Below are 24,622 nucleotides of genomic sequence, written 5' to 3'. Positions count from 1 at the left end.
TTTTCCATACGGTGTGAACTGATGATGCTGAGAGACCCTGGTTGTAAGCCTTTCAAAGTGTGTTGGTGCCCCTCGGCTGAAAACTGCATCCAAAGTTCAGCAAAATCCCAGAGAATGGGGCCAAGAGTGCGTAACCATTGGGCACCCAAAACCACATCACAGCCACCTAAGGGTAAAGCAAACATGTCAGAGCGCATGTTATAATCTCCAATAGAGAGACGCACATTGCGACATTTCCCTTTACAAGGTAAAGTGCCCCCATTGGCAATCATGACTTCAAAGCTAGAGCAGGGATGGATAAAGCAATCAGCCTGTTTGGCTATTCGTGGGTCAATGAAGTTATGAGTGCTACCAGAATCAATGAGTATAGTAAGAGGGATCTTCTTGAAGAAACCTTGGACCCGCATGGTTTGTGGAGTAGTGACTCCTGCCAAAGCATGGACAGATATCTCTGGTGGAGCTTCTGGTGAAGGAGGTTCAGGCTGGTGAGGCTCAACCTCATCATCCACTGTTTCCTGAGCATCTACATATTCTTCCAGTTCCGGTGGAGAATCCACATCCAAGAGATAGAGCTTTTGCTGAACACATCTATGGCCCCGAGACCATTTCTCATCACAATTATAACAAAGCCCTTTGTCTCGCCTGACTCGCATCTCTGTTTCAGACAAGTGCTTGATCGGAGTAGTTCTGGGAGCTGGTATGACTGGAGGGTTGTGAGAACCTGTATTTCTGAATGGAACAAAATTAGATCTGGAGCGTTGTAGAGCACTAATCTTGTCTTCCGCTAACTTAGCCAACCCAAGGGCTTCCATCATTGTAGTAGGTCGAAACATTTTGACTTCTGAGCGAAGTGCATCCTTCAGACCACTGACAAAACAACTACGGAAGAATTCATCAGACAAGCCCTCTGTGTAATTAGCTAATTTTTCAAACTCTGTCTGGTATTCTCTTACAGTGCCTGTTTGACGCAGTTTAGTGAGTGCTCCTGTGAAATCATCAAAGGAACTAGGGCCAAAGCGCTCCAAAATGAGGGTGCACAATTCTCTCCACGTTGGGCCTACATTAGCCTTGATGTACCAACGGAACCATTGAAGAGCTTCATGTTCCAAATGAAAAGATGCAAGGGAGACTTTGTGGTTATCCAAAGTATTATGCAAGCTGAAATACTGCTCTGCCCTATAGATCCATCCAGTCGGATCAGAACCATCGAAGCGTGGAAAATCAAGCTTTGGTCCACGGAAATTGCCAGAAGAGGACCCAGTATCTCCTGAATGGTTTCGGCTCATGGCTGACTGCTGAAAGTTAAGACCCAGAATTTTGTCATCCAGATTTTGAAGTTTGGTTTTGAGGGATGCAATTTCCTCTTCCATGATTTTTGCTCCTGTACGCGTAACAACCATAAAGCAAGGTTTTTTTTTTTTTTTTTTTTAATTTTGTTTTTTTGTTTTTTTTTTTTTTCTTTGGAATGGGTAGAAGATGAGAAACAAAAACTTTTTTAGTTACGGCAAACTTGGATTTGGGTAAAACTCATATAGGAAATGGGTGTTCGACGGGTGGTGGGAGACTATCTGGGGACAAGGGAAAAAGAAAAATGAGGGTTTCAAGGGTAGGGAGGCGAAATGAGGCGAACAGTCCAAGAGGGATAAGGGAGCAAAATGAGGAATTGAATCTTGTGGCTCAGTTTGGTGGCGATTGGATGAGAGGTGAAAAAGATAGGGCAAACCCTAAAATTAGATAAATGAGGGATTTAGGGCTTTGATATGTAAAATTTGGGGTTGGGTCGCCAAGGAAGGAAGTATGCGAAATGATATTGCAGACGTTCTGCGGAAGTATGAGCAGAAACAGAAAGCAAACAAGGAAGCTACGACTAAAAAACAGAAAAATTTTTACTCTTTTTTTTTTAAATTTTTTTTTTATTTTTTTTATTTTTTTGAACAGTCGACTTAGAAAAATTCACTCACAGACAGAACAACTGAAAAGAGTTATTGCAATAACAAGAGATATTAGAAGTGAGAGGAACCTGAAGGCCACGACAGAAAAAAAAAAAAATTGATGTAATTTCCACCCAGCGAGCCCAAGAGAATGCTCTGATACCAGATGTGAAGAACCTCCTTATAGCAATATCGTGAGAATGCTCGAAATAACAGAATACAAAGTGATAGCAGAACTCAGAATGAATCTACTGATCGCAGGCCACTTCGAGGGGGTAACCTCCTATGAGCAAGCTCAATACAATAAATTCGTCCGTGCCCATCAAGGGCCTCAACCTATTCTTATATACTGAGTACGATCTAGAAAAGTAATACTACCTATGCATGTGGGATAATAAAATATACTCACGGGACGACTTACAAAGCATATGCGTCCAACAACACTACTCTAACAAAATAAACAGAAGGAACACACAGGTTCCTAACAAGACCTTGAATCAAGGATTCATACCCGGCTACATTATTAGTGCAACTGAATTGGAGCCTAAAGGAGAAGTAGTACCTTACTTGTGCAGGAGAAATCATCATCACACCAGCTCCTGATCCATTTTTATTCCTTGATCCATCAAAGTACATACTCCATATCCCACTCATATCTTCTTTAGTCTCCACAAGATTGGGAACTAGAGCATCTTTCTCCAATATACAGTATGTACTAAGACCTGTTTCAAGGGTTTCTGACATAGGGTCAAATTGATATGCATTAGCCCATTCATCCAAGAAAAAATCAGGTATCTCTGCTAGGGAAGTGGTAGGCTCATTCACTATGTCATTCTCATCCATCTCTAGGATAGGGCAATTCATGTTGATGAGATTAGGGGTGTAGGGCTTAGTATGATGGAGGGCTTGAGGCTCTGCTCTGATCGAAGTATTGGCTCCATATCTCGTCTTAAAAAACATATATGACCAGTCAAAAGATATGTAACCACCTATTTGGGCAGTAAAATCTCTTGACAGACAGATGGCAAAATATGGCTTGACCTCAACAATAGAGATATCTTGGGTTACAGTACAACCAGGGCATGCATGCAAGGCCATCTCCACATTCCTAAGGATCCCTATAGTCTTGATAGTACTACCATCCAACTGTAATACATCCTTAACAATGGGCTCATATTTCATTCCCAAAGCATCAGCAACACACCTAGGCATCACTGAACTGCTAGCCCCTGAATCAATCATGCAATTATGGACTAGCTTGCCTCCTATAATTAGAGAAACATAGAATGGAGGAGGTCTAACCTTTTTACTTGTTTCTACCTCCCTTGATGGTTGTACTAGGCTTGTGGCACTTTCCATGCTGAGTGTCTGATCCTTTGGTTCAATTCTTTCCAATTCTTGCTGCAACAACCTCTTTTGCATGGGTATAGTAGTGACAGCATCCCACATGGAGATATTCACATTTGTCTTCTTCATTTGCTCTACCACACTGAATGGCATAGCAGGTGTTTTGGTAGAACCCTTGGGAGCTGCACTTGTATGTGGTTGAGATGGAATAACTTGAGGATCACTTGCATCCTTCCTGCCATGATTTTGCCTTTGTTGCTGAAAGGTACTTGATTGATTATTTGCTGCTTGCTCGTGAGATATTGCATTTGAAGTTGAGGCCTGATTGGGAGGAGGAGGGACAACATCCTCCATAGCTCTTCTTTTGCTTCTAGTGTTATGAGCAATGGAATCCTGATTTACATTACAATGCTCCTTCATTTGATGATTCATAAAGGAGCAATCACCCTGTCTTTGCATATCTGAGGCATCTTTAGATTGGTCCTCTTTGTATGATTGTTTTGCTGCAGGTTCTTGGATTGTCAAAGCCATAAAAGATTCAGCCTTTTGACACATACAATAGGCATAGGAGTAGTTACAGGAGGGACAAAAATCTTGATCTTGAGCCATATTGTTTTGAGGGACTATGGCCCTACTTTGGCTTGCATTTGAGGTTGAAGCATGGCCACCTTGCCTACTCTAATCAAAAGAATTGTTCCAATGATTAGGATTTGGAGGCCTACCACCGTTTGGAGTTTGATATTGCAATTGATGAGGTTTACTACCTTGAGCTTGCTGTCTTTCTAAAGTCACCACCTTGTTGCTCACTTTTTGCATCATAGAGAAGTTATCCTCCAACCACTTTCCTTGATCTTCTAACTTCTTCCCTTGATCTTGCTATTTTTTATCAAGGTTCTTCTCTCATTTGTCCATGTTCTGCATCAGAGATTGCATCATTTCTTTGATTTCATCTATCCCATTTGAGGATGTGGAAGCTTGAGGGACTGGGACAAGGGATTGTGATGTAGAAGTTGTGGGAAGAGGAGCCATCGCTGGTTGATGATTTGGAACATCAGGAAAGAAAGGCATAGGAGGCCTTGGAGCTAGTTTACCTCCTTGTATTAGGATGTTCTCTGATTTTATTGCGATGTCATAAGCGTTAGGCAAGGTATCTCCTCCCATAGTTTGGATTGTAGTGGCAATATCACTGTTAAAAGCTCTAAGGTAATGCAAGAAGGCATTACCAGGGGTAGGTTTCACTGTAGTAGGTATTCTATCCCATGTCTTTTGAAATCTATAATTAAAATCAGTCATACATTCATGGGGGGCTCTTTTTATAGTAGTCAACTGCTCTAAAAGTGACAAATAGTCACTTTTATCCATAGATGGAAAACTCGCCGAGTTTCCTAGCTCGGCGAGTTATTCACTAGTTAACTTGCCGAATTAAAAACTCGGCGGTTTGGTAAAAACTCGCCGAGTAATCGTGAAAAACTCGGCGAGTTTTTCATAAGAACTCGCGATTTATTGGTGAGATTTTTGCCCGTGGCCTGTGACAGATTAAAGCGGCAGTGAATGTGTTTTTTCTCATTCTTTCTTGTATTTGCATTGTTTAGAGCCTTGAGGAGTGAAGAGAAGAAGGTTTGGAGGCATTCTTGGCTGATTGCAAGTGATTCAAGGCGGATTTGAGTGGATTGTAGAGGATTCTAACCGATTTTAGAAGACAAATTTCTTTCCAGGTATGTTCATCTTATCATAGTTTGAAAACTTTTTATAGTTTTATAACAAATGTTCTTTTGTTTTTGTTGTTGTTAGTAAATGTTTTCAAATCATTTAAAATTATTTTGAATCATTTGAAACCCTAGCTTCTAAGGATATGGTTGAAGTTTGTTGTTTGCTAAGGATATGGTTGAAGTTTGTTGTTTGCTAAGGATATGGTTGGAGTTTGAAGTTTGAAACTTTGAATCATTTGAAACCCTAGCTTCTAAGTTCTAACTTTGTTTATTCATTTTTCTATATATTTATGTGTAGGGCAGCGGTCAACCATTAAAAAAATGACAAACCCGCAAGAAGAGTGGCCACAAACACCATGCCCATCTGGATATATAGGCACTCGGCCTAAAAATGCAAGAGATAAGGCATGGCGGTATGCCTATGAAGCTCCAAATCCAAATGATATTGGGAAGGTGATATGCATTCCCTGTGAGAGAATTATTTCTGGAGGCATAAACCGCCTCAAATACCACCTTGCAGGCGTAAAGAAACATGACTCAAATCCTTGTCTCAAGGTAACTGATGAAGAAAAAAGATTCGTCCATGCCCTACTTGCAGCTGCTGAAGAAAAAAAAATGAATAGGGAGAGGGCAAAATTAGCTATGAGGGTAGCCATAGCTGAATTAGAAGGAGCTCCTTTTGATATGCAAGAGGAAGAAGAAGCACTTGAGAACATACTAGGATCTCTTCGTGGCCCACGGATCTACAAACAAAATTTCTCTTTTACCGGTTCCACTTCTTCTACATCTCCTACTTCTTCATCATCACCATCTGGATCCCCATCAGGGATAGGTGGTTATTTTGTGCCCAGGAACACATCTGGAGCACAACCATCATTAGAGGGCACTGCATGGTTTAAGGAGGTGCATGAGCAAACTGATATTGCAGCAGCTGATTTTTGGTTTTTCAACAATATCTCAATAAATGCCGCTGATAGTCCCTATTGGGTCAGTATGGTGAATGCAATGACAATATTAGGCAAAGGGTACAAGCCGCCTAATCGCAAGGATATGAGTGGAAGGTTAGTATTTTACTATTTAGTAATTGTAAATAATTGTGATTCACTTTAGTTCATTGTTATATTTCAAATCTTAATTGTTATAACTTATTTCCTAATTTTTTACTAACACTTACACTTTATTTAATATTACACCTAAATTTTGTAGGTTGCTTGACAAAGCGGTTGGTAGGGCAACATTGTTGATAGAAGACCAAAAGAAAGAGTGGAAGAAGTATGGCTGCACCATTTTATCTGATGGGTGGACAGATGGAAGAAGTAGAACCATTATTAACTTCTTGATTGCTTGCAAAGATGATGTGGTGTTTTGGAAATCTGTCGATGCCTCCAACAAAGTGAAAAATGCAGCCACATTGGCTTTAATGTTGGAGAATGTTGTCATGGAGGTGGGAATAGAGAATGTGGTGCAAATAATCACAGATAATGTAGCAGCATATGTGGCAGCAGGCAGATTTAATTTTTTATATTTGAATGATGAATCAATATGAATCATGAATGTAATGCTATGGATAATGGTATTATTCAATTTAGATTTGATGAAATTTGTAAATACTAAATATGGAAAGTTTGTTACTGATTATTGATTTTTTGCTAATCTTTTAGGTAGAATCCTCCAAGAGAGGCATCCCACACTTTTTTGGTCACCTTTTGCAGCACATGTCCTTGACCTTCTTTTGGAGGACATAGGAAAACTTGATTGGGTGAGTCCAGTTGTGGAAGATGCTAGGCGAGTCACGAAATATATCTATAATCACCCATGGGTTCTTAGTTTGATAAGAAAAGCCACTAAAGGCAAAGATTTGATGAGACCTGCTATGACAAGGTTTGCAACGGTCTTCTTGACGTTGCAAAGTATTCTTGACCACATATTGGCTTTGAAGCAAATGTTTGTGTGTGCTGATTGGGTTGCTTCACCTTACTCAAAGAAGCTCGAAGGAGAGGCTGTGGCACGAATAGTCTTTGATGAGAGCTTTTTTGCAAAGGCTAAGGAGATTGTGGAGGTAACTTCATTATATTTTTAGTTTATTCAAGTTTCATTATCAATTCATAACTTACTATGTTATTAACTAATTTGTATTTTTCAAATTTCAAATGTAGATGTCTCTGCCCCTGGTTCTAGTCTTGCGCACATGTGATGGGCAGCAATCCCCAATGGGAGGTCTTTATGAGGCCATGGATAGGGCGAAAGAGGCTGTTAGAAGTTACTATCACGGGGATAGTCTCAGATTTGACCCCATTTGGGAAATAATTGATAGGAGGTGGAACAATATGCTCCACCAACCTATTCATGCAGCAGGCTACTTCCTCAATCCCTAATTCAGGTACTATGATAATTGATTGTCCTTGAAGTTGAGATTTTAATAAGTCTTTATTTTACTTTACTTTTTAAGGTTGTGTAGTAAGACTTGATATCATTTTCTATTTGTTTTAGGGCTGATGATTCCTACTCAGATCCTAATGGAGAGGTCATGGAAGGTCTCTTTAAATGCATTGAGAGAATGATATCAAGTGAAGAGGAGAGAGACCTTATTGTGACCGAACAACAAATCTATGTGGAATCAAGGGGTCCTTTGTTCTCTTCTATGCTAGCAAAGAGAGCAAGATCTACTCAAGCACCAGGTAAAGCGTCAAACTTTAAAAATTTTGCTAATTGATAAGTTGTGCTTCTGATTTTTTTTTTATTACTTTATAACTTTTTTAATTTTGTTTTGCAGATGCTTGGTGGGCAAGTTGGGGTGGCAATACCCCCAATTTAAGGAAATTTGCTCTCAGAGTCCTATCCCAACCTTGTAGCTCATCCCATTGTGAGCGCAATTGGAGCTTATTTGAGTCCATCCATACAAAGAAAAGAAACAGAATGACTCAAAAACGGCTTAATGACCTTGTTTATGTGCACTATAATCTTAAGTTGCGCATAAAAAAGGCACAACTCTTAGAACTACCTGGTCTGCTTGATCTAGATGAGATAGATCCTTATTTTGATTGGACAGCACAGGAGTCAAGTCCATTGTTTACACCAGATGAGATCGCTGATTTGGAGAGGCAGGCCATGGAGGGGGAGGCTGACACTGATTTTCAGTTCACTATGGATGACATTGAGGATGATGATGATTCAGGCGAGGATCAGGCATTACCATTAGGAGGAGATGCATCCTCTTCTAGGATGCCGAGCCAGTCAGTAGGGACGTCGAGCGAGGGGGCACAGTCATAGAGTTCACAGTCACACAGCTCATGCCCTATCCCAGTGTGGGGCACTTCTTCTAGGACTATACCCCCTCGCTTTCCTGCTAGTGCAAGTGGAAAGAGGAAGATGTGATTGACATTGTCACATTGTATTGATGTATTTAGAATTTTAGACTTTTAGTATTTACTTCTAGTTTGACAGATTGAAACTATTTAGTAATTTACTATTTTGCTTCCTACCATGAGCATTCTGCATGAGAATGCAATTTTGTACGCATTATGCATTTATATATATCTAAACTTCGTTTCTTTCTTTTGTATTGTCTTTAATTAACTTATTAGATGCATCTTCTCATTAAATTTTGCAAAATAAATGTATTTTTAATTAAATTTCAGCGGTTTTTTAGGTTCTCGAGTTTTTCCCGATTAAACTTTTGGGGGGCTTGGCGAGTTTTTGCATTTGGCGAGTTTTCCAACTATGCTTTTATCCTCAAAATGTTTGCACGATCCTGCTCCTAATCCATCCCAATCTGTTATAGAACCATGAGGTAAACCTCTATACTATTGTAGTGCTTTTTCTTTCAAGGATGAGGCTAGGAGCCTAATTGCAACATCATCCTTTGTAATACCATGGATATTGCAGACATTTGCAACCTCTTGAATGTGTTCTGAGGGAGAGAGAGAAGTTTCACTAGTAAACTCTGGTATACTTTTAAGTGCAGCTATTGGTATGTCATGTGTTTGGGCTAATAAGAGAGGACGCCCACCATTAAAGGTGGCAAAAGTATGAGCTCTAGGCAATGCCATATAGACAAGTGATCTATTGATATGTATTGATGGCAGTCTAGGCTGAGATCTAACAGTAGGAGGAGTAGAGATAGATCTTGTAGGTATATTTGTTACTATTGCACTCCTAACTGGTGATGAAGATATTCTAGTCCTCCTCCTTCTAGGATTTGAAAGTGAAAGCTCTTGGTACTGAAACTTACCTCTAGAAGATGCCCTTGTTTCAGCTCTGGGCATGAATCACGGCAACTTTGGCCTGGAACCAGATATGAATTGAAGCTCAGAGTCACCAAGTACTTTGAAGAATGAGCCTCTTGAAGGCTTAAACACCGAAGCCACTACTATCTCCTCGGTATCGATCCTAAAATCTTCCTTTTGACACCAGTAGGCTTGAAATTTTCTAAGATGTCCCATCGGGCGTGCCAAAAACTGTTGTCACTTAGGTTTGCACCCTTGTCCAGAGCCTATGCATGAGGACAACCTAGTGAAACATGGAAACAACCTCCAAGCTATGGGACTTGAACTGTGAGGTTGAGTCTCCAGAGAAGGCTGGCTTCCTCTTACTATCAGGATGCACTTAACTACTCTTGGAGAGGAAAAGGGAGAAGGAGAGCATGAAAGCAAATCTACCTAATCTAATCTAAAGAGGTGATGCACCAAAATAGAGTGTTCAAACCAATCTCTGCCCATATATGCACTATTGAACTAGAATGAAAATAAAGATATACACATTCAAACTTGCTTTAATCTAATAATCACATGCAGATCAGAAGACCAAGATGAATGACACAAGGAAGGAGAAGATTCACTTATATATCATTCATAGGCCAGAAGAGATACGGTCATGCAGATTACAGACTTCCACAAAACAATGGCGAATGCAAAGAGTTCTTGCACTTTCATACCAATGGCTGAAGGAGATAAAGTAGAGAATCATACAGTTCAGAGGCATAGGGGAATTTACACTGAGGATTGCAGAGCAATAACAGAGAACAATAGAGAATGATTGACTTGCAGAAAACTTACAAAAAAAATGCCTTTATAGTTTAGGCATAACTGAGATTTTTTCCAACCGAAGTGACTTCGCAGCTCCCTGCCATTAAGTCCTGCAGAGAACAATCATGGGGATCTGAAGAAAAATTGATCTTTTGGCGGATCGAAACGCAATGATTCGGAATAGTGCCTCGAGAAGACAGAAATGGCGCCATTAAATCGCTCTGGCCAGGTAGATAGATAGGTCGGGGTGGTAGAGTGTTCCTGTATGTTTTGCATTCACTTTTGGTAGCTGGAATCGATCATGAAGATCAAATTCGTGTAAAACTCTTGATTTCCCCTGTTCCTGTCTCATGAATCAGCAAGGTCAGCCTAGTCAACCTATCCTTGGCACTAGGATGAGCCACGTGGACCAACAGCCTTTTATCTTCATGCCATCTTGCGGGGTCCTCCTGAGTTGACCATGCTTTTCTAACTAACTGTGCCATCCTTTTAAATCCTGACTGCGACGGCCTACAACATAACTGTCAGCCCTTAACTATCAACCTTGGCCGGGCCCGCAAAGACACCTGTCATCGAGGCGCTATGTCGCTATGGATATCCTCCGAGCATTTTCCCATAGTGAGATAGCGCCCACTGTAGATTTGAACTGATCTGACGATTGTGAGGACTTGCCATAATACTGTGCTATGCCCTTAAAACTTTTGGGCCCACGAACCATTTGGCTTTTGACTCAACAACCGTACCATACCTGGCGACCCCAAAGAGACAGGCCCCACAGGGACACGCGGCGACAAGGCATTATGTCGCTGTGGCAAAACAACGTGCAACTTTCCATAGCGACATAACGCCAACCGTGGATTAGATTACATCGGACAACAAGGGCTTATCCAGTATCCAGTTGTGAGGAGGGCGGGCTAATGATGTCATCTGGGACACGTGCCTTCCACCCGTTTTCCCGCATTTTATAACTTCCTCGCACTTTGATAATGCGGGAATGCGCCAACCTTTGATCTGTGAAGATCTGACGGTGCTCATAACTTGTACTTTTTGGACCTCAACAACCATCCACCGTGACATCACCTGGACGTGTGTCAACAAGGCGCTTCCTCGTATTGTCAGAAGGTCTAACAAAGCTCAGAATGCGGGGAAGCGGGCACCAACCAATCTGCCAGCTTAACCACCACCTATTCACCCTGCGGCCCATAAGACGGAAACGGACCCACAATCCATGTGTTGCCAGGTTGCTAACTCGCTATACCTAAACAACGTGCAACTTCCCATAGCGAGTTAGCGAGGACCATAGATCTATGCTGATCTGACGATAGTGAAAGACTCTCTGAAGGGACTGGCCCGCATTTTGCACTATCATCACCCTAGCCAATGAGAAATCAATCAACTGCCAACGTATCATTAATCTGTACACTCATTCCTGACGCATCACTGGTTCGGGGTCCACCCTGTGGCTTATGGAACAAACCTGGCCCCACAAAGACATGCGGTAGCGAATCGCTATCTCGCTATGCATATCCTTCAAGCAACTTCCCATAGCAAGATAGTGAAAAACCATTAATGTGAGGTCAATCCAAGGGTGAAGAAACTGCATCAGGCATTCTGAAGATTGGTGGGTCCCATACTCGCTATGTCGCTATGAGTAAACAACTTGCAACTTTCCATAGTGAGATAGCGAGGATTGTTGATTTTGCGTTGATCTGACGGTCAGAATCCCTCTTGTGTTTACAGAAGGGGCGTGGGTCCAGATACTGATGGCATCAAAAAATCTGCATAGCTAGCGAAACAAAACCCCACTTAAGCATTGTCACCCTTCCACGTCGCATGAGGTCCCACCAAACACTCATTTCACGGTGACTCGCTATGTTGCTAACGGCGAGATGCTTGAGTTTTCTGATAGTGAGATAGCGAGTGTCGGGGGCTTTATCAAAACTTGGCGCTAGAGAAACAAAAACACCACCATTGCCAAATTGGGCCCGCCGATCCACGTGGCAAACACTCGCTATGTCGCTATAGCTAAAGGTCGAGTATTTTCTCATAGCGACATGGCAAGGGCTGTAGATCTTGAGAAGATCCAACGGTAGGAGAGCTGTGGGTCCGCAGAAATGTTAAAGCGCAGTCAGTTAGGAAATAAAGAAATAACCTAAGGTTTTGATCGTTGATTTTTTTTTTTTTTTTTTTTTTTAAAATTTCCAAGGGATTAAATAATATTAAATTGGAAGTGGCCATTGGACAGGCTGGGCATACAAATTTGAATTTTTGGCGGGAGACAAAAAATGGCAACAAGTATTATATAATCGTTGCCTTAGAATGTTCAAAGGCCTGGGATACTTAAAGATTGAAATTTTATTCTCACAGTGGCAATATTATTTTAAAAGCTGATCTTTGAAGGACTTGGACCTACACAACTATATATGTCAGTCAGTCAGATATCTCCAATCGACATTGGGTTTTCGTCTACTGCCTCCAAGCTTGAGAGTTCCCATCCTCAAACCTGCTGAAAGCCAAAGCTCCCAAATTCCCTAAGAGTTACCTGATGATGCGTTTTTGGCCCTAAGCCCCAGGTTTCAGGAAAAAGGGGATGATTAGGGGACGTGGGTACAGCCAGGGACGTTTCCAAGCCGTCTCCACCCAGATGGGAAAATTGAAAATGCATCCCAAAAACTTTGAAAATCTTAATGAGTTTCTAGATCGTGTTGACTTTCCCAAAGACTGTGTTGGAGTTTCTTATCTGTCCTGGGGAGTGCTAAAAGTTTCCAATTTAAAAATAAAATTAAACCCCCAAAAAATTAAAAATTTGTTTTTTAACCCATCTGCAGGTCCCGTGCTTGGAAAGACTTAAAATAAATTCTAAAGTAAAACTTAAAAAATTTATTACTTTGCTTGCATATCAGTCAAATGTAACAAAGTTCTTTTTACATTTCTCATTCTGCTCGACATGCACACACACAGGGAGCACTGGAGTTTTGAATGCAGCTGCAGGTATTAAAGTTTTAAATGCTATTTTCTAATATTCTATGATGATTAGATTGGATGCTAATTGCTATGCTCTATGATTATTCATGAATAATTGCTATGCTCTACGATCGTTGGTGAATCTTTATTTGATTATCACAATTGATAATTTTAAAAAATGTTGCTGTGATGAATATATTTGAAAATAAATTATATACATAGACACACACACACACACACGCGCACATGCACACACACACGCACACACACGCACACTTGCGCTCGCGCACACACACATCCATTGCTCTAGCCAAAAGAAATCCTATTTCACTATCCCCCTGTCCCGGAAACTTGGGGTAACATAGGAAAATAGTAAAATCCCAAATATGCACGAAATGAAGTCTAAACTGCCTTTTATAATTCTTTGCTGAAGACGCTTGAAATTCCTTTGACTTCACTCTACATTTTCCCTCATTAAAATTAAAATTGAATTGTTGGGAAAAATGGTTTAAAGTTTTTTTTAATAATATTTTTATTTTTTATTTTTTATTTAATTAAATTAATTAATATTAGGTTATCATTTGAACGCTTCATTTATTTTCAACAACTTGATAAAGAGTAATATAATTAATTGTCACTTTAAATACTGAAAAACCCTAGCAATAGGAAATGACTATGTATCCTTGTATGGCCCTTAATAAAGAGAGAGCAAATAGAGAGGATTAGATTAAATGCAAATGAGAATAGTTGGATGGGAGACGATGCCAACATAAAAACCATAGGAGATTCTTCTCCAAACGGTGTGTGTCAGATGTTCCTTAACACTTGGAATATGACCCATTGCAGTGAAATGTACATTATCTGTGTCATTGTCAGGTTCCCTCTGTGTGTCACTTTGTCCTACTTATGGTTTAAATTGCCTTGGTGTTTTATCTCTGAATTTTCAAATAAGCAAGCCCTCAATATTGTAGATCTTTGTTTGTTATGCAGTTAAAAGTCTTCTAATGGACTTACCTCTTAGAGAGTAGAGAAGCTATTGGCTGTACATAGTGTCTTGCATATCATTGATCGCAGGATGTGTGTAGACAGAGAACCCACAACATGATGAGATGTTGAGCCATAGGAGCCATCACAGTTTGATGAAGATGAGGATGCTTCAGATGTAGGGCTGGTTGGTGTCCCCTTTGCGGCTCCTGACCTTGGAGAGTCTAGTAGTTTCAGTGATGACGAGTTTGCCAACCTTTAGAGGGATGATTTAAGGCCTCCTTCACTACATTTTGTCATTTTGACATTTTGATATTGAACTTGTTTTTGATTTCATGCTACTTATTGTAAACATTTTTATGATCAGATACTTTCTTTTTCTATTGATTATTATTTAAACAATGTAAGATCCCCCCCTTAAATTTGCTAAAGAAGTTAAACCTTTACTTGAGGTAATTTGTCAAACAGTTGGTTACAAACTGAGTGCTGAAAATGCTGATACTGCTGTAGTATCCTTTCTATGGTTATTATCAAAAATTTATGAAAGAGCTACCCAACACATTGACTTAATGACTCTAAAGAACTTGCATTATTGGTGGCTCAAGAACATTAGTTTACATTGAAAATATGTAGTCTCAATTTCAACAGTGACAGAAGATATTAAATCTGATATGCAAGAAAACAATGGACGGAATTCCTTACTCGTATAGGAAGATATCATAACACACAGGCAAACTTGATTATAGAAACTGATGAGATGTATACACACCCGGTTTCACCAACAGGAGAGTGCTGTTGTTGGGAGTCAGGCATACTAGCTGCTACCATATCATGTTCCATGTCAAATCCACTACTAACTGATCTCTGTCTTGGTTTCCAATGCTGCACAAACAGCACCACCCGAATCACAATGCGTATAGCTCTGTCCTGTAGACGTCCTGTGCTGGAGTCAGTGGAACTCACGGCAAGCTGAGCAAGAGTCATGGGAATGTGACTGTTAATCTCCAATGTAACTCTGCAGTATTTAATCTCCAACGCAACCCTACTATATGACCCCGACCCTAGCAGGAGGCCACCGCTCGGCACAACCCAAACTCACACAATGTCACAGTAAGACTCGGGCGTTACCTCTGCTATGCTGTTTGAGGGTTGACTGTCTTCCCTATCTGCCAGTCCAACTTCTATCTGCTGTGCTGATACCCGTACACCAAAGACTCGGCCCAAGAAACCTTTCACTTCAACTGACTGTGTTCAGCTATCTGCCGTAAATCTCAAGAAGACTTCATGCTGCCTCCAATGTGCTATCTCTAGTTCTAGTCTGAGTATGCAAGGTGAGATACTGGGGCTACATCCAGCCTCTTGATTTTCCTTAAGGGGTTTTGTCCTTAAGAAAACCAGTCACATTTAAGCAACCCACACTATCTTCAAAATATTGATATATTTCATGGTGAGAATCCTAGTGTAGCTCCTTGCTTTTATAACCTCGATATGAGGGGAAATACAAACAACTAGGCAATGTGGGATAAAAGCCAATTTCGTCTTTTAGTCACTTAAGTTACTTTTGTCATAAAGTGACTTTTAAGTCATAAAGTAATTTTATAAATCAACTTTATAAAATAAAGTGACTTTGTAATGACCCTCCTCAAATCTGCTCTCAAAAATGCTGATGAAAGCTCAAGGAATTTCATCAAACAATTCACATGCAAGGGACGTACGACTGATATAGTATTTCAGCTAGCTTTAAGTGACTCTTTCTTCAATTTGCATCAATGAGAATCTTGTGCTAGAAGACTCCAAATGGACTACACAATGACCTAACATGAGTGTGCTACTAATTTTGACAATATTTAGTGCATATATATGATCTAAGTATGAGAAATGAACACCTACAGCCAACTGGCATTTTTACAAACAGTTGGTGTGCAAACTAACTAGCTGATAAATAATGATATTAAATTGCTTAAATGACACCAACAACTATTATCTTCTTAATTGCAATGAAAAATACAATGCTCATGAAATATGGCCAAGACTTTTGGCATTTACATAGATTACAAAATGATAATGTTGGTGTAATGCACACTTACAGCTTAACTTATAATACCTAAAAAAGCAATACTAACAAAAGAACCTGGTTATAGATGGCTGTAATAATTTCCTTCAATGCTGCCCCTTCTGCTTTGCTTTCCCGTTTTGTTTTTTTGAGCTGCTTTTTCGGATCTGCTTTTACGGACTGCTTTTTTCAGCCTGCTTTTTCGGTTCTGCTTTTTTCAGACTGCTTTTTCGTATCTGCTTTTTCGGATTGCTACCATGTTGAATTTCAAGACCATATCTTTCAATGGCGTCAAGATTTCCAGCTTGAAGGGATTTCGTCCTTCAAACTATTGAGACTTAATCTCCAGAAAATTTCCCAATTTCTTTGATATTTCCAAGCATACTAAAAAGAAGCTCTTCCCTTTCTTTTATAGTGTTCTCACAAGAGCTCAATCTTTCGTTTTCTCAATGTGGGATAAAACATCACTCCCTTTATGTAACTTATGTCTCCAATGTGTTATAAAATAAAGGGGACTCTTTTAATTTAAATATTTCTCACAAACTATAGTCTATGCATTAATAAAGTTAAATATTTAAATTTAACTTTGTAAAATAGCTTTATCAATGTATAACAAATCTTATCAATGATAAACAAGTCTTCTTGTCGATTTTAAACAATTACCATCGACATACCGCTGCCACTGGATATCCGACCATATCCAAGATGACTTATTATAAATAGTAAGTATGCCCAAAGTTGCCTCAAAACCCCTCAGAAAGACCTGCAACTGAAACTATCTAGGCCAAATGGCCTCTAAGTCCCTTTAATGTCCTGGTTAGCCTACGGGACTGTGGGAAAATAGGCTAACGACAACATCATGCTATGAATGCTAAAAAAAAGGGACATTACAGACTTCACTATAGGAAGCTCCACAATTAAATATCTCCCCAATGGAACCAAATAGAATTTTGTGACTGACTGACATCCTCAAAATAAAAGCCGTTAGCATATCCGGATGGAAAGATAGACCAACAAGGCGCCATAAGGCCTAGCGTGGAGAAGAGGACATGACAAACAACATGATCAGATACTTTTGGCATCTATTATCATATGATATATAGAACTCTTCCATATGCTGATTTGAGTATTTGAAATTTTATCGTTCAGTGTTCCATGTTCAATGCAATGTTCAAGTGTTTTACTATTTAGTAATTCTAATTTACTATTTTGCCTTACACATCTTTTCATAACTAACATTTTATGTACCATATGTATAGTATATATCCTGCGCCGCCGTCCCGCTGCTCCCTTGCCCCAAAAACTTGTTGCTTCGTTCCAATGTCCCCCAAGGCGGTGCAACATTGACACACACACGCACACAGACCACAAGTGATTGTGAGAATGAGAGTGCTCAGAAGTGAATATCTGAAATAATACCAGTCTGCTATATTATGCCTGGTCTGAAGATTAATGCTTTTGATGCATTTTCTGGTAGACTTCCAAGTCGATCTTAGATTTATTTGTTTGTGTTGAATACTTTGATCATTCTGATTGACCTTCTTTGATGCAATTGTATTTGCTTGCTGATCGTTTCAATATCATATGCTTGTGTGATTTACTTGATGACAAGTTTGCCAACCTCTAGAGGGATGATTAAAGGCCTCCTCCAGCACATTTTGTCATTTCGATATTGAACTTTTTTTGATCTCATGCTACTTATTGTAAACATTTTTATGATCAGATACTTTTTCTTCTCTTGATTATTATTTAAACAATGTAAGATCCCCCCCCTAAATCTGCTAAAGAAGTTAAACGTTTACTTGAGGCAATTTGTCAAACAGTTGGTGTACAAACTGAGTGCTGAAAATGCTGATACCGCTGTAATATCCTTTCTATGGTTATTATCAAAAATTTATGAAATGTCTACCCAACACATTCACGTAATGACTCTAAAGAACTTGCATTATTGGTGCCTCAAGAACATTAGTTTGCATTGAAAATATGTAGTCTCAATTTCAAAAGTGACAGAAGATATTAAATCTGATATGCAGGAAAACAATGGACGGAATTCCTTACTCGTATGGGAAGATATCATGACACACAGGCAAACTTGATTATAGAAACTGATGAGATGTGTACACACCCGGTTTCACCAACAGGAGAGTGCTGTTGTTGGAAGTCAGGTATACTAGCTGCTACCGTATCATGTTCCCTGTCAAATCCGCTACTAATTGATCTCTGTCTTGGTTTCCAATGCTGCTCAAACAGCATCACGCGAATCGCAGCCCGTATAGGCTCTGTCCTATAGATGTTCCGTGCTGGAGTCAGTGGAACTCACGACAAGCTGAGCAAGAGTCACGGGAATGTGATTGTTAATCTCCCGCGTAACTTTGCAGTATTTAATCTCCAACACAACCTTTATATATGACCCCGAGCCTAGAAGGATGTCACTGCTTGGCACAACCCATAGTCACACAATGTCACAGTAGGATTCGAGCATTACATCTGCTACGCTGTTTGAGGGTTGACTGTCTTCCCTATCTGCTGGCCAAACTTCTATCTGCTGTGTTGATACCCGTACACCAAAGACTCGGCCCAAGAAACCTTTCACTTCAATTGACTGTGTTCAGCTATCTGCTGTAAATCTCAAGAAGATTTCAAGCTGCCTCCAACGTGTTATCTCTAATTCTAGTCTAAGTATGCAAGGTGAGATACTGGGGCTATGTCCAGCTTGCCGATTTTCCTTAAGGGGTTTTGTCCTTAAGAAAACCAGTCACATTTAAGAAACCCGGATTATCTTCAAAATATTGATATATTTCACGGTGAGAATCCCAATGTAGCTCCTTGCTTTTATAATCTCGATGAGGGGAAATACAACAAACTAGGCAATGTGGGATAAAAGCCAATTTTGTCTTTTAGTCACTTAAGTTATTTTTGTCATAAAGTGACTTTTAAGTCATAAAGTAACTCTATAAATTAACTTTATAAAATAAAGTGACTTAACTATAGGAAGGTCCATAATTAAATATCTCCCCAATGAAACCAAATAGAATCCTGTGACTAGCTAGCTGGCATCCTCAAAATAAATGCCGTTAGCCTATTCGGATGGAAAGATAGACCAACAAGGTGCCATAAGGCCTAGCGCAGAGAAAGGGGATATTATAGTCCTCCCTTCTTGGGATTGCTTATCGTCAAGCAATCTCAGTGTCGGATGTTGCAGGATTGGTTTGCCCTACCAAGTGGCATCTTTATTTGGAAAATCCTTCCAGTGAATTAGATACTCCCTGAGGGACTTGTTACGCAGCTTCCTTTATCTGATCTCAATCACCTCTGCTGGAACCAAAGCTAGCTTCTCTTCCACATCAAGTGGGGGTAATCCAATGGAAGGCACTACATGCTGACCAATTGCATTCTTGAGGCAAGAAACGTGGAAAACATTTTGAATTCTGTTGTCATCTGGTTAGTCCAACTCATAAGCAACCTCTCCAACCCTCCGAGTAATGCCATAGGGACCATAAGATATAGGTTGAAGCTTTTTGGACCCACTCTTCTTCAAGGAGCTCTGCCTGTAAGGTTGGGGATGAAGGTAAACTGTCACCTAATTCAAAACTTCGCTCTGTCCTATGATGATTAACATACATCTTCTGATGATTTTGACCCTGTAGAATGTTCTCTTGAAGAGATCTAATAATGACTTGCTGATCCTGTATCCAATCTCCAGCGAGCGGTGCTTTGTTGTCCTACAAAGCCAGATCTACGAATGATAGAGGTTTGCTGCCATAGAGAGCTCGAAACGGTGTCATCCGGATGGACATGTGGTAGGAGTTGTAGTAGTACTCCCCTAGATATAACCATTAAACCTAAGCTCCTTGTTGTCCCGCTACATAGTTCCAGAGATAACTCTCCACCCATTTGTTTACAATCTCAGTCTGCTCGTCTGTTTGTGGTTGGTAACTTGTGCTTGCTGTCAATTCCGTACCTAGCAATTTGAATAGTTCTTGTTAAAAAGTGCTGAGAAATTTTGCTATCTCTGTCACTCACAATGGTTTGAGGGAGATCATGTAGGTAGAAAACCTCTTGAAAAAATAACTCAACTACTTGAGAGGCTGCCAAATCTGCCACTATAGTAAAAAAGTGAGCAAACTTAGTCAGTCTGTCCACAACCACTAATATGGAGTCTAACCTTGCACTCTCGGTAATCCTGTAATGAAGTCCATGGAGATGCTCTCCCATTTTTGTGTTGGAATAGGAATAGGCTATAATAATCCGACCGGAAACTTGTGCTCCAACTTGTTTTGTTGACAAGTTCGACATTCTCTGACATGCTGAAGAACATCATCCTTGAGGCCCTTCCATGAAAATCTTTCCCTGACCTTCCTATAGGTTTTGGAGAAACCTGGGTGTTCGATCGATGGTGCATCATGAAGAGTCTCCATAATTTTTCCCTTGAGTTTAGACTCTGGTACGAGATAGATCCTATCCTTATAAAAAATCACATCATCAATTACCTTGTACTTGTTGTCTTGGAGATCCTATCCTTATAGAAAATCACATCATCAATTACCTTGTACCTATTGTTTTGGATTTGCCCATCCATGATCTGACAAGCTTGCGTATTCTTACAATACTCAACCAACAACTGGGATTTCCAATTTGCCAATATCTTGGAAATGACACAACGCTCTACTACTGAAGGTCTCCTGGAAAGCACATCAACAACTATATTGTTCTTACCCTTGCGTAGTCGATGTCAAAATCATAGGCCTGAATCTTGCTGACTCACTTTTGTTGTCTTTCATCAAGATCCTTCTGTTCTAAAAAGTATCATAAACTATTGTGTTCTGTCTTGACTATGAATTTGCCGCCCACCAAGTACTGTCTAAACTTGGCTAAATCGTGCATGACTAACATTTCCTTGTCATAGGTGGAGTACAATCTCTCATCGTTGTTGAGTTTTTATCTGTCATAAGCTATCGGATGCCTATCTTGCATCAAAATTGCGCCAATTCCGTTCTCTAAAGCATCACACTCTACGACAAAAGGGCAAGAGAAATTGTGAAGTGCCAAAACCAGACATGTGCTCATCACCTTCTTGAGCTTATCAAAGGTCACCTCTACATCATCTGTCCACCTGAATGCCCCTTCCTGTGTGAGATCGGTTAAGGGAGCTGCTATTTGAGAGAACCCTCTAGCGAACCTCCTGTAATAAGAGCAAAGACCGAGGAAGCCCCTCAAATTTGATACGTTCCTCGAAGGTGGCCAATCTAGGATCACCTGTATCTTTTCCTGGGGTACCTTCAGCCCATCTACACCAATCACGTGTCCAAGGTAAAGAATCTTAGTCAATCTGAACTCACACTTTGACTCCTTCGCAAACAATGAGTGCTCCTCCATAATGCTAAGTACCTCATCTAGGTGCTACAAATGCTCCTTCCAAGTTCTGCTGAAAACCAAGATATCATCAAAAACTACTAGCACGCTCTTGTGCAACTGTTTTCCAAAAATATGGTTCATACATGATTGAAACATGGCCAGAGCATTGGTGAGCCCAAATGGCATAACCAAGAACTCAGTGTCCATAGTGACATTGGAAAGCTGTCTTATGCACATCCTCCTCACGAAACCTTATCTGATGGTATCCAGATCTAAGATCTATCTTCGAGAAATAGATTGCCCCATGTAGTTCATCTAGTAACTCATCAATGTGAGGAATAGGATACCTATTCTCAATGCACCTCTTGTTGAGAACACGATAATCAATACACATGCGAAGAGTGCCATCCCTTTTCACCAAAACTACTAAAGAAGCAAAGGGGTTGGAGGTAGGTTTGATGTTTCCCATGTCTAAGAGTTCCTTAATCGTCCTTTCTATTTCTTCTTTATAGTGCCTGGGATGATGATAAGGAGTGGCAATGACGGGTTTGGCGCCCTCTTCCAACTCAATGATATGCTCAAACCCTCTATCAAGGGGAATGCTTGGGGGTATGCCCTCAAAAACCCTCTTGTGCTTATCAAGCATCGATTGAATGTCAATCTGAAGCTGCTGTCCTAAACCTAATGTAGCCTTAGAGGAAATGAAACAGTGTGCTGCCCACTCTATGTCATCATGCCTCATAATAGCCTCCATCCTATGAGCTGAAATCAATTTGGGTTCACCCTCTGGCATGGCCTTGAGAATCACTTGTCGGGTATCCTGTAAAAATTCCAGTTGCATCTTATCATGATCAACTGTGCACCTGCCAATAGTCTACAACCACTGTCTTCCCAACGTGGTGTCTAATCCATCCAAATCGGCAACATAAAAATCTGCTTCTAGAAGAAAGTCATCAAAGTGAATCAATAGCCCTGACACTTTCCCTATGCACCTCAATCTATCGCCTCCTGCTACTCTACTTCAAACTCGAGTATGTCATCGATTTGGAACTTTCTCCTTGAAACCCTTTGCGCGTGCTTATGAAGTTAAGTGATGCACCTGTATCTAAAAGACACAAAATACATTGCCTTCTAACTATACCCTTCAAATGAAAGGGGTGGCTCATGGGATCGCTAGAAAGGGAAGCTATGATAGGAGACTGTTCTGGAGTGGATTTCTTCTTCCTCTCTTTAGGAGGCTACTTCTCACTTTCTTCCTCATCGCTGCCATCAACATTGCTGACCCCTGCTGCTCATCCTCCTCTTCTGACAGAACCTCGACATAATGTATTTTACCATGGTCAAGGCATCTGTGATTTGGTGTCCATGGCTCCCTACAAGTGAAGCATAGCTTCTTCCTCCTGAGTTCATTTTGTGTCTCGAAGGCCAATTTGGGAGGGGTAGTCCTATGCTGGTTTTTGTTCTTCTGGAACGAAGTAGAGCCCTTATAAGGTTTCTTAGGAGGCTGTAGTATCGAAGAAGGTGAGTCAAGATCAGGTGCGATCTTGATAGCATCATCCAAAGTGTTCGGTTTAAGGACCTTGACCAAACCTCTAAATCTATCCTATAAGCCCTCAATGAACAACATTACCTTACGCTGTTCTGTCATATACACAACCATCACCGAGATCCACTAGAACTCATTAATGAAATCATCTAGAGATCCACCCTGTCGCAATTGCGCCAAATCCCTGTAGTAGATCTCAATGTCCTTGTGATGAGCTTAGGGTTGAAAATCTCGTAAGATGTAATGAGACCATGATCTTGGGTGACCAACCCATTATGCCACCAATCATATGCTGCTCCCTCTAAATGCATTGTGGCCAATCTAATGGCTTTTGTCTCCGATATGGGCTTAAGTGTCAGGTAGGTGTCTAGCTTGTGAATCCAAGCTCTAGTGGATGTCTTATTGCTGCCATCAATTGTGGGAAGGGATAACTTGTTCATGGTGTGCTTCAAGTCCCTATTCTGTGCCCTAGGCCTCCTGTCCTGCTGTGGTCTCTTTGTCTCCCTTTTCTGATTCATGTATTGAACAAGAAACATATTTTGTTTAATTTGATCAGGGAACAAATCCCATTGATCGTACATAGCCATAACATTATCTAAAAGTAAGCCTAGTGTCACGGGTTGTGCTACTTCCTCCTCGACATTATTCTCAACAAAAATGGGCATCGGTGGCCTGTCAGTTTTCCGTGTGGGGGCCCTAGCAGCTCAAGGTGATCTTGCCACACTACCACCTCCATTGTAACGATTCGGTGCTCTCCTGTGACTCGGAGCTAGCTGTTGTAGAGCACCTGTAAGTTGTTGAAGTGCAATAGCGATGTTATTCTGTCCATCTTTAATAGCCCGCAAGGTTTCTCTCACTTCCCATTCCTGTTCATTCCCCTCATTTGCCATTTGAAAGACCTGTACCTGTTCAGCCTGTTCACCATGTTCAACTTGTAAGTTTGTCCTAAAGATTAACTCCTCATCGATTGTATAACTGTCTTCAATGTCAATCTGATCTGAAGATCTTGCCTGTTCAGGTCGGATTTGACTAAATTTATAAGGTTTCCTACTCATGCCTATCTGACATTGTTCTTGTTCAAATCAGCCTGCAACTTAATAACTTACTCACAAGTCGGCAGGTCTTGTGGCTCTGATACCACTGTAAGATCCCCCCCTTAAATTTGCTAAAGAAGTGAAACCTTTACTTGAGACAATTTGTGAAACACTTGGTGTACAAACTGAGTGCTGAAAGTGTTGATACTGCTGTAGTATCCTTTCTATGGTTATTATAAAAAATTTATGAAATGGCTACCCAACACATGACTTAGTGACTCTAAAGAACCTGCATTATTGGTGGATCAAGAACATTAGTTTGCATTGAAAATATGTGGTCTCAATTTCAACAGTGATAGGAGATATTAAATCTGATATGTAGGAAAACAATGGATGAAATTCCTCACTCATATAGGAAGATATCATAACACACAGGCAAACTTGATTATAGAAATTGGTGAGATGTATACACACTCGGTTTCACCAACAGGAGAGTGTCGTTGTTGGGAGTCAAACATACTAGCTGCTACCGTATCATGTTCCCTATCAAATCCACTACTAACTGGTCTCTGTCTTGGTTTCCAGCATTGCACAAACAACACCACCCGAATCACGTGTATAGGCTCTGTCTCGTAGACGTCCTGTGCTGGAATCAGTGGAACTCACGACAAGTTG

General features: G+C 40.4%; 3 protein-coding genes across 3 annotated transcripts in view; all 3 read left to right on the top strand.

The window, feature by feature from the left end:
• LOC149535209 (auxin response factor 4-like) overlaps positions 1-24,622 on the top strand; it is an 87,708-nt gene that overhangs the window by 57,577 nt on the left and 5,509 nt on the right. The gene's annotated exons all lie outside the window — the stretch shown is intronic.
• On the top strand, positions 5,139-6,533 carry LOC149535211 (uncharacterized). The gene is made up of 2 exons (XM_089803454.1): positions 5,139-6,048; positions 6,194-6,533. The coding sequence occupies exons 1-2, from the start codon at positions 5,309-5,311 to the stop codon at positions 6,531-6,533; spliced, it is 1,080 nt and encodes a 359-aa protein (XP_089659580.1). The 5' UTR covers positions 5,139-5,308.
• Positions 6,645-8,542, top strand: LOC149535210 (uncharacterized). The gene is made up of 4 exons (XM_089804212.1): positions 6,645-7,046; positions 7,144-7,367; positions 7,478-7,665; positions 7,761-8,542. The coding sequence occupies exons 3-4, from the start codon at positions 7,515-7,517 to the stop codon at positions 8,255-8,257; spliced, it is 648 nt and encodes a 215-aa protein (XP_089660338.1). The 5' UTR covers positions 6,645-7,046; positions 7,144-7,367; positions 7,478-7,514; the 3' UTR covers positions 8,258-8,542.

This window comes from Cupressus sempervirens, chromosome 10 (assembly GCF_028749045.1).
Source record: "Cupressus sempervirens isolate cs-2001-9-10 chromosome 10, ASM2874904v1, whole genome shotgun sequence".
NCBI lineage: Eukaryota > Viridiplantae > Streptophyta > Pinopsida > Cupressales > Cupressaceae > Cupressus > Cupressus sempervirens.
Note: the sequence above shows the minus strand (reverse complement) of the source record. Positions and strands in the feature narration are given on the sequence as shown.